Source organism: Pipistrellus kuhlii, unplaced genomic scaffold (assembly GCF_014108245.1).
Source record: "Pipistrellus kuhlii isolate mPipKuh1 unplaced genomic scaffold, mPipKuh1.p scaffold_m20_p_110, whole genome shotgun sequence".
NCBI classification, from domain to species: domain Eukaryota; kingdom Metazoa; phylum Chordata; class Mammalia; order Chiroptera; family Vespertilionidae; genus Pipistrellus; species Pipistrellus kuhlii.
Genome location: NW_023425417.1, coordinates 226,123 through 236,490, shown reverse-complemented (window position 1 = coordinate 236,490; position 10,368 = coordinate 226,123). Strand labels below are relative to the sequence as shown.

The following is a 10,368-nucleotide window of genomic DNA, read 5'->3' as shown; positions in this document are numbered from 1 at the left end:
GGCGCCAGCTCATCTCCCAGAGGCCGCTATCTTTCGGGAGAAAATGTGATTCCTGTGGGAACAGAGAAGATCCCCCCGTGTCCCTGGGCCTCCAATGCCTTCACGCAGACTCCTGCTGGAGCCCGAGGCAGCCGTGGGCAGAGGCCGATCTGACAGACACGGAGGCACAGGAACCCACAGGACGCCCAGCCACTGGTCGGGCTCCAAGTGGCCAGGCCTGGCCGCATGCTGGACGCAGAGGAAAAGCAGGCAACAGCCAGGGCCAGGCACGGTGTCATCTTGCTCCACAGCCAGCCCTAACCTGCCGAAACAGGTTCCCCCGGGCTTCCTGCGGCTCCCGGCTCCGGCTGTAGGTGAAAGCCGCGTCTCTGAGGGCTGTGGTCACCGCTTTGGGTGGAGAAAAGGCCATGCACTGGCCTCACTGAAGGACCCTGTCTTCCGATGGCATCCGAGCTTCTAACTCCACCCAGTGACCTGACGGGACCTTCTGTCTAAGCTTAGCGGGAATACGATGCTCCTCCAGACCCGCCCGCCTCACAGCGGCGCCAAGTCAGGCGTGCACATCGCCGCCCCGTGTGCGAGCTCATGGGCACTGAGCCCAGACGGGGGAGGCCTGGGCCTGAGCCCACAGCCTATGAGGCCGAGATCTGCACCAATTCCTGGGGCTCCCTAAGGCCGACCGGCCGGGGAGCGCCTGGCCGCACAGATCTGCGGGGTCGGCCGCCAGGCGGGGGGAGGACGGCAAGCAGGCATGTGTCCACAGGTATGTTTATTCATGCCAGCAAGGACACGGCACTTCTAGACAGCACGGTGCCCCCATCTGACAGCCGAGGTGGATGCTGGCCGACGCTCCCCGCTGCACTCGCCCAGCTGCTAGTGGTGACCGTGAGCAGGCGCGGGACTCGAACCTTCGGAAGAAGCACAACAGACACGGTTAGGAAGAGCAAGCCGAGTGCAGCTACCGTGTCAGCATCGGAAGCGAGGAAGTGTCAGAATGGCCCATTGTGAGAAGGTGGTTTCTATGCAGGTCGCCCTGGAAGTGAGGGTGCCTCAGGCGCCAGGATGGAGGGCGGGCCACGTCTCCTCCCCAGGGGCCGGGCCAGCCTGGGCGTGCAGGGCTCAGATGACAGCGCTTCACTGTCACTTGGGAAGCAACGTAAGACCCGCTAGTGCCAGGGCCTAAGTTCAGGGGGCTCCCCCACACACCGACCGGGCGGGGTGCCCAGCAACTGGGGCTCCCCTACAGGGGCCAGCTCCCTGCCTGTCCGCGCTCCCTCCTGCTGCACACGCATGAGCACCGCCTGAACCTCAGACCGAGAGGCAGACCTCACCTTCCCAAGCCCCCCGCTTCGTCCCCTCAGGCCCGGACTCCCTTCCCCTCCGATGGGGCTCGCCCCACCCACTTAAAGCAGGCCCCTTACCTTTCAGAGCTTTGGCTCTTTTATCTGAAAGAAAAGAAAGGAAAAGTGGTCAGCGCTGTACAGAAGCCGGACCGGTCCCTGTGGGCCAGCACGGAGCGGAGCCGACAGGGAGCGCTCAGGAGCGGCATTTGGTCTCACAGCCTCACAGCCTCTCAGCCGCTGGGCCTCTCAGCGAGGGGGCCCCGCCACAGGCGCTTCCGCTTCCGCTTCCGCGTGGCAGGCTCCTCACTCCCCACCCCCCCAGCCCTCCTCTGGCAACTGGAAAGCTCCCTCCTGCTTTTCTCTCCAAACCAATCGCTTGTCAATACGTGACTGGGCCACCCTGCCTCCCTGTCAGCGTGGAGACATCTGACACCCTCAGCCAACGGCACAGGAGCATAAACACTGCACCCAGGACTCACCCTCAAATAGTCTGCATTCCTAACGCCGAGGCTCTCACCGTGCATTCCAAACAGCAGTCCCATCTGGGAAGTCAGTTCCCTGGCAGCCAGGCCTTATTCAAATGTCCCCGAACACCCCTTGGCCAACGTGTGCTCCCCACCTTTTAACGGGGCCCAATGGTTAGGTAAGAGCTCCAGTCCCTTCAACGGGCCCGGAGTTCCTCGGAGGGATTCTGCCTGTGTCCCCAGGAGCCCAGCGAGGACACTCACCCGCACTCCGGATCTTGTACACGATGAGGCCCATCAGCCCCATGCCCACCCAGATCTCCTGGTACACCTGCGTGTAGTAGGGCTTCAGGGGGACCCACACGGTTCTGAGGAGGCTCTGGAACATCTGGAAGGAAAGCAGGGATACCTGTTAGCACGGCCACGGCTTAAACGGAACTGGCAGGAGATCCCCACCTGTTCATGACGTCCACCTACTCCCCACGACTTCAGGGATCTGCTCTGATGCCAGGCCCCCGTGGGCCCCTGCACTTGGCTCTCTGAGCTTCCCCACCGCCCCCCACCGCCTGACCTGGGCCAGAGCATCCCTCAGTCAGTCACCCTCATTCCTCAAGCCTGTGCCATCCCGCAGCGTCAGCGAATGCCCTGCCACAATTCACACACCACCTCACAGCTTTAAACTGAGAACTGGTGTGTCTGCATCATCTCGCTAAGAGCAGTTGGCATTAATACATATAATATTGATTTCTGAGAGGAAGGGAGAGGAAAATCAATGATGAGAGAAAAATCACTGATCGGCTGCCTCCTGCACGCCCCACATTAGAGGCCAAGCCTGCACCCCAGGGTGTGCCCTGACCGGGAACAGAACCGGGACCTCCTGGTTCATAGGTCGATGCTCAACCGCTGAGCTAGCCGGCCGGGCAGGACTGTTGGCATTCAAAGCGGGACAAGAACATGGTCAAGGCGCGACCATTTCCCGGGAGAACGACACCAGGCGGCGCACAGCGACAGCTGCAACTCACTGCCTCAAGTTCCAGCTGCACCGAGGTCTGCCCGACAACAGGAAACGGTAAGACGGTAAAGTGTACACGTGGTGGGGGCTCCCCCATGCACTCAGTAACACGTCCATCACCATGTGTGCTTTTTCTGTGCGACTTTTAGGCTCCCTTCTCAGCTAACTTCAATGACACAACCAAGTACGGCGCTGACTGGGTCACGATGCTTTCTACGTGCCCGTCTGAAGCCCACTGCTAAGGACAAAGCCGGCAGCTCAGACAGCTCGCTTCCGAAGAGCTGCCATGACAACTGACCTCATGAGCTGCTGGATGTGATCGATGAGCCATCCGTCCCTCCACTCACAGCGCATTGCCACGTGCAGGTCTCACAGGACACTGTGATGATGTTTATGCTTTACTGCAGACTCCCCTTCCATCCCAGTAAGTCTGGTAACAGCCTGCCGGCTCCAGGGGTGGGTGTGCCACCCAGCACACCCAAGGCTGTGGGTCCATTCCGATCGGGGGATGTATAGGAGGTAAGGGATTGATGTTTCTGTACCCTCCCTCCCCCCAAAAAATCACCAAACACCTATCCTCAGGCGAGCTTTGCAGAAACAGCTGGCCTAATGCCTACACTCACTCAAACCACCGTCAGGAGCACAGACGCTGCTTTGTGTCATTGATGCTGCCGCCTCCCCGCCTCCGCCTGCCTCTCCCCTCCCCTGGCTGCGCAGAATGGTCCTCCTATTTTCCCTGGTCTCCGCACAGACACCTGCACGTGGGGGTCCCTATTCACCAGCCAATGTGGGCTGAGCGTGGACTCGGTGGCCGGGTCTGCGCCGAGACCCCAGGCCACTGTGCTGCCTGGGGTCAAACCCTGGCCCTGCGCCGCTAAAGCTGCGTCAGACGGCCCCATTTCCTCACCTGTAAAGCGGGGCTGAGAACAGCACCCCCTCAAAGGGTGTGAAGATGAGCTACCCTGAGCCAGGGATTCAGGGTCAAGTGTCCTATGTCGAGGGCTTGTCATACCACATGCCACGGCGTGGCGGTACAGCACCGAGCACTGGCTTTATCTAAAGCCAGGGGCCCGGTCCCTCAGCCTGACCTGCACCCTCTCTAATCTGGGAGCCCTCAGGAGATGTCCTACTGTCCTGCTCCCGTGGTTCTCGCTCTGTGGACTGCCTACTTGATGCCACCGTAGGCCCTGGTGTCTGCTCCTGTGCACGTAGGCCCGGAGTGGCTGGGGGTCGTCTGGAACTCCGGCTGCCCTGGGCCTGCCCGCGGACCTACAGGCTCAGAGCGGCCGGGATGCAGCCTGCTTGGTGCCATGCGTACGCAAGTGGCCACCCTGCCCCAGCTGCTCCACACCTGTGTATGCAAAATAACCCACCATTTGTTTGGTTAATGTGCATACGCACGCCTCAATGGCTGGTGGGCCACAGAGGCATGGTCAATTTGCACATCTCTCTTTAGTGTAGATGTGACGCGTATTTAACAGCTCTCCACCCTTTATTGCTCCCCACTCCCTAACCTCTAGAAAGCAGCCTGCCCTCCGCCAGCCCTGCTTCCGGTTCCCACAAGAACCTGCCCCTCGCTTGAGGCTGTGTCCTTCCCCCGGGGCCCTCACCGGTCTGTCCTCACACGGCCCTGAGATGCTCCGTCAGAATGAGGCTCCATGAACCCGACAAGCTGACTTGGAAGGTGCCGGAGGGCAGCTCCACCTCCTGCACCCACAGTAGGTGGGGAGGAAGGGGCCAGGGGCCACGGGGCAGAAATGGAACCCCAGGTCCCATTGGACCAGCTCTGCCTGCTCTGCTCCCGATCTCATTCAAGCTGCCGGTTCAGGAGATCCTTCTGAGAAGCAGGGAACCCCCTTCCTGCTCCCAGGTGCTCCCCGTAATCCGAGGAGACAAGAAGCCCATCGGGTGCCCGGTGAGGAGTGAGCACCAGTGAACCATCGGAGCAGCAGCAGAAAGGCTAGGACACCCAGAGGGCAGCGAAGAGCCCTGGGCCAGGCCGCCCGAGCGGCCAGAGGAGGGTCTGGAGGGCGCACAGGAGGCAGGGAAGGAGGGACCGAGGAACCGCTAGTCACCCCGACATTCGGCTCAGGAGTCCGGCATCGTCTTCTCACCCACAATCACTGCCACCAGGACAGGCCAACACTCCCCTCCCCCCAGCTTTCCTTTAAAAAAAACAAGACACGTCTTCATTATTTCAGAGGAGAGAGAGAGAATTATCGATGGGCTGCCTCCTGCACCCCCTGATTGATGCTCAATCATGGGGCCACACCAGCCAGGCGCCCCAACTTTCCTTTTAACCAAAGTTGCCACAGTTGGCTGGACAGGTGACACGTTCTCAACATTTAATAGTGACCCCACCTGTCCGCCCGCATCCCCAGCTCCGTGTGCGCGTCTCACAGCACCTTCCTTCCCAGGCCCGTCCTTACCAAAGGCCAGGGGGGTGTCCGTGTACCCCGCCCCGCAAAGGCTGCGGCGCGTTAGCAGCAGCCACTCCCCCCCTCCCGTGGCGGCCGGCCCGGGCGCGCAAGCTCAGTCCGTGCAATCCAAGCGTCGCCCCTGAACCCCGTTTCGGCCCCGTTCCCCTCCCCCACGACAGAGGCACAGTGTAGCTCGGAGTCAGGGTGCGTGGGAAGCTGAGGGGTGCCGGGGAGAACGCGCCACAGGCGGGTTCGGCTCCCGGCCTGGGCTCCGGCTCCACCACTGGCCCCCGCGGCCGAGGCGCTCGCCCAAGAGGGAGAGGGGCGGTGGACCCACGCACCCTCACCCCCTCACCCCCTCACCCGCCTCCAGCTCCGGGGCCGGCGGACCAGCTCGCCCCGCTGGGGAACGGAGGGGCCGGGCCGCAAGGTCGGGGGGGGGGGGGGGGTGCAGGCGGGGACCTGGGGAGGGTCCCGCTCGCCGCCGGCTCCTTCCGCGGGCACACCGGCCCCGGGCCGCCGCCGCCCCCGCCCCGGCCCCCACGTCGCGGCTGCCCCGCCCCAAGCACCGGGCGCGGCCCCGCACTCACCTCGCCGCAGGACCAACCGCTCGGGCAGCCCCGACACGCACAGCCAGCTACTCGGGAAGGTCACTGAACGCGCAGGCGCCGCGCAAGGCCTGCCGGGAAGGCGGAAGGAGCGGCGCCCCGGAGCCAGCGCGCGCCCCAGGCGGCGCCTGCGCACCACAGCGCCCCCAGCGGCCGCGCCGAGGCTGCAGCGCCGGGGAGGGGCGGGTGGGGCGGGGCTGGGTGTGATAATGAGGTGACGAACCGTGTGGATCGGTCCCCGACGCGGGACGCAGGGCTGAAACCGGAAGGGCCTGGCCAAGAGCGGACGAGCTGATCGACCTGAAAAGGGGACCGGCTATCCTTCTCTGCGGTTTTCTTGCCATTTCTCCTTGAATTGTTAACATGTCTGCCCCGCGTGCATTTATGCATCTGTTCTGTGCATAGAAATCCTACGGCAAGAGCCAGGGCCCCAGACACTGGACCTACAGACACAGCCTTTCAAAAGCGCCCCCTCCCTGGGCAAGGAGATCAAACCAAGGCTGGAAATCTCAGCAGAGAATCGTAGCAAGTGAAACAAAAAGAAAACCACTTTCCGGGTCTGAAAAGAGCCAAAGAGAAATTGGGTGCGTTTAGCAGCTGAGAGAGTTGAAGACTTAACTGCATTGGAAGATAGAGGAAACCATTCAGAAACGTAGCGACAACAGTTCAGAGAGGGGGTACAGCAAGGGGGGTACGTCAGATGTGTACTTGGAGTCTTAAAGGATGAGAGAGGGGGCAGAAACATTATCAGATAGGTGGCTGAGAAATTTCCAGAAGCGATGAAATTAAAGTCACACCACAATTTCAAAAGGCCTTATGGAAACCAAGCAGGCAGGTGCATGAACATAAATGGAAACAAAACCATAGGAAACTAACAATAACTGCCAGCCTAGAATTCAGTGCATAGGGAAATTAACCTCTGGTGAATAAGGTGAGATTTCAGACAGACCAAGACGGAATAATCACCAGTAGATCGCATTAAAAAAAAAAAAAAAAAAGTCAGCAGTTCATTATTCAGGCAGAAGGAAATGAGTCCTGACAGAAGGATGGAGGGTGGGGGGGGGGTGTGTCCTGCTTCCGGGAGAAGACCGCTTAGAATCGCAGGAAGCTTGGAGCAAAGCCTAAAGGCCAGCGTTTTAGGGCATGGTTCTCAGTACGGTTTGGGGGTTTCCAAGCTCCTGTGTGTGTGTGTGTGGGGGGGGGGTGGTCAAATCTGTCTGCATCACAGTGGGAAGGTGCGGATGTTCTTTTTCACTAGCATTCTCTCACAGGGGCATGCTGGAGTCTCCCAGAGGCTGCGTGACTTGTGATGTCACAAGAGAATGACATCGGTAAGAGCCCAGCTGTCAGGAGGCCACAGTAAGAGTCACTGACAATGGAGAAGTGTCACTCTTCTCACACTGGAAAAATCATATTTTACTTTTCCTAAAAAGATACTTAACATCACACGGCTTTATTTTTTGTAAGCTTTTAAAAATTTTTGATCTTAGAGAGAGGGAGGGGGAGAGAGAGAAAAAAATGGATTCATCAGTTGCTTCCTGCATGCACCCGGACAGGACTGGACCCAAAACCTGAGTATGTGCCCTGATGGAGAATTGAATCCTTCACTTAAAAATATATATATATATTTTATTGATTTCAGAGAGGAAGGGAGAGGGATAGAGATAGAAACATCAGTGAGAGAGAATCATTGATCAGCTGCCTCCTGCACGCCCCCTATTGGGGATCAAGCCCACAACCCAGGCGTGTGCTCTTGGCCAGAATCAAACCTGGGACCTTCAGTCCGCAGGCAGACGCTCTATCCACTGAGCCAAACTGGCCAGGGCAAACCCTTCACCTTTTGATGTGTGGGATGATGCTCCAACCAACCGAGCCACACCCACCAGGGCCAGTTATTTTTATTTTTTATACTCACCTGAGGATATGTTTTCCTGATTTTGGAGAGAAAGGAAAGGAGAGAAAGACAGAAGGAGGGAGGGAAGGAAAGAGGGAGGGGGAGATAGAGAAACATCCATGTGAGAGAGAAACATTGATCCGTTTGTTGCCTCCCATACCTGCCCCAACTGCAACTCAGGCCTGTGTCCTGACTGGGAATCGAACCTGCGACTTTTTGGTGCATGGGACGACTCTCCAACCCACTGAGCCTTACCGGCCAGGGCAGGGCCAGTTATTGTTAAGGGGAGTCCTGAGACCAGGGCCAGGTCTGAGAAGCACTCTCAGAAAAAGTGTTGTAGGCCCATATGGGTTAGAAAACTGCCGAGGGCAACGTTTAGGGGAAACTGGAGAGCATCGTTGTGAGCTATTTCAAGAGAAAGCTTTTGAACTTCAAACATGACTTGAGATCAACACACTTTTAACATCTTTAGTTGCAAATCCAACACATCTTCAAAGAAAACAATGTTCAAAGAACTGGCCGCCCCAGCAGATTTACTGAGTACAGAGGCTGCGTTTCGTGGCTGAGGTCAGCGAAGATGGGAAGGCTCGTTGACCTTGGCTTTGCTGCTTGTGGGAGAGGGCGGGCGGCTTCCTGCATCAGCGGGGTTGTAATTGCTGTCAGCTGTTCTCCCTTGCGAGCTGGGAACGCAAATATGCGAAACCTGCAAGGCCCGCAGGTCGCCGTCGGCCTATGAGGTTTCCTGTCCTCGGCCAACAAGCATGCCAGGCAGGGGCCGTTCCGGAGGCTGCAGTATGGGCACAGTCAGAACGCAGGTCTGGAGCTCATACTATGTTAGTGGGGGGCCAGGATTTGGGCTGGGATTGCCAGTTCTGTGCTGATCGGGATAAGAAGCTAGAGCCCGAACTGGTTTGGCTCAGTGGATAGAGCGTCGGCCTGCGGACTCAAGGGTCCCAGGTTCAATTCCGGTCAAGGGCATGTACTTTGGTTGCGGGCACATCCCCAGTACGGGGTGTGCAGGAGGCAGCTGGTCGATGGTTCTCTCTCATCGATGTTTCTAACTCTCCCATCCTTTCTGTATAAAAATCAATAAAATAAAAAATAAAAATAAAAGAAGCTAGAAAGCTAGAAAACTCCTTGGCGAGCAGAATGGGGAAGGTGAGAGCGTTGAACTAACGGGCCGAGTAATTCACAGCCGGTACAGAAGGTCGCCTCCCAAGGGATGACATCGAGGCCGCAGTATTTCAGCTCCAGGCCCAGAACAGCAGCAGAACCAAGCGGGTGATCTCAGGACCAGCTGCAGTGAGCAATGTGCTACCTGCTCTGGCACTGGCCAACCGAGGGAGACCACCACCCCACAAGAGCACACCTGGAAAACAGGGAACAGTGTGCTAAATCCCCCCCGACTGCCCTGACAATTCCGGCCTGCGGGAAAGAGGGCCCAGAGCAAGCTCTGCTGCTGGGGAGCACACGGCACCATTCCTCCCCCCTCTCCTCTCACAGGCGTGCACATCCTAAACGCGAAGGGACGCCTCAAGACTAGCCACCAGGGGGCAATGGGCAGTGACAGCTCACCCGGGCCACCCCGACCCTGTCTCCCAGGCCCCTCTTTGCACCTCCCAGTGGCAGCGCAGCCCAGCTCGGGCCCTCCTGTGGCTGCTTCCTGGTTTCCCCGTCCTCGGTGTGAAAAAACACACCCTCATAGTCACGGGACCCGTGTTGTGAAGTTCCTCCCACACCAGGTCAAGAACCCACACACGCCTGGCGGCCCAGGGCTCAGGGCCAGGTCCCCTGCCTGGTACCAGTGCCATGCTGGGCACCAACAGGACAAGCCCGCTGGAGTCTGCTGCGCTTTCTCAGGCTGACCTCTTACTGGGCATTTTGGGGGGCATATTCCAGTCCTTAACTGACTGGACTTGACGCTGTTGGTCAGCGCCATGCTCTTGATGCCCAGACCCTGCGCCGGGCACTGACTATGATGGTGGCAGGCGGTCACGGCAGGCTTCCGCGTCTCCTTCCCTCCTCTGGACCCCTTTGCCTCTTCCTTCGGGCTGTTTCCCAGGGTTCCGTCCTCCACCTTCCTCCACTCGTCTGGCGCTCGGCCGGCCCCAGGTCAGCAGCTCTGGGGTGTTCAGCGCCATCCACTCGCCGAGGCCCCCACCCCTGCGCCCCTCGCCCCGTCCCGGTGGGCGGTCAGTGCCGCGGAGATGCAGGTGGAAGAGGAGGAAGATGACTTCCGTTTGCTTGTATTTCGGCCCCACAGAACTTCTTCCGGGCCCGAAACTCCGCCAGGAGGGAGGGCTGCCTGCCTCGGGCGGGCCTTCGCCCACCGGCGCCCTTCCGCTGGGACCCCGAGTCCTCTTCCGCCCGTGGTGCCCGGTTGTTCTGTAGGGGTCCTGCTTGGGTCATCCTAACAGCCTCCCGTGGCCTTCTCCCTGCTCCTGCCCCCAGATCAGGGGCAGGTGCCCCTGTTTCGCCGCCAGGTGTGACCTCGGCAAGGCGGCCACCTTTCCCTGCCCAGGCTTGCTTCCACGGGAGCCCCAGCCCAGCGGCCCTGAACGGGACCCTCAGAGGGAGAGGGCGGACGCGCGAGGCACATCCGGTCCATTGATGCCTTGCGCCAGCCC

At 59.5% G+C, this 10,368-nt stretch overlaps 1 protein-coding gene across 1 annotated transcript; it reads right to left on the bottom strand.

The window, feature by feature from the left end:
- Window positions 1-752: 752 nt before the first annotated feature.
- On the bottom strand, window positions 753-5,987 carry ATP5MJ (ATP synthase membrane subunit j). The gene is made up of 4 exons (XM_036432478.2): window positions 5,830-5,987; window positions 2,072-2,195; window positions 1,422-1,445; window positions 753-908 (listed from the first exon to the last, which is right to left on the bottom strand). Exons 2-4 carry the CDS (start codon window positions 2,193-2,195, stop codon window positions 874-876), a joined length of 183 nt encoding a protein of 60 aa, XP_036288371.1. The 5' UTR covers window positions 5,830-5,987; the 3' UTR covers window positions 753-873.
- Between the last annotated feature and the right edge of the window lie 4,381 nt (window positions 5,988-10,368).

Coding starts and splice junctions, on each gene's coding strand:
- ATP5MJ (XM_036432478.2), bottom strand. CDS start 2,195: ATGTTCCAGAGCCTCCTCAGAACCGTGTGGGTCCCCCTGAAGCCCTAC. Junction 1,446..2,071: donor GTACAAGATCCGGAGTGCGG/GTGAGTGTCCTC, acceptor CTTTTCTTTCAG/ATAAAAGAGCCAAAGCTCTG. Junction 909..1,421: donor AAGAGCCAAAGCTCTGAAAG/GTAAGGGGCCTG, acceptor CTTCTTCCGAAG/GTTCGAGTCCCGCGCCTGCT.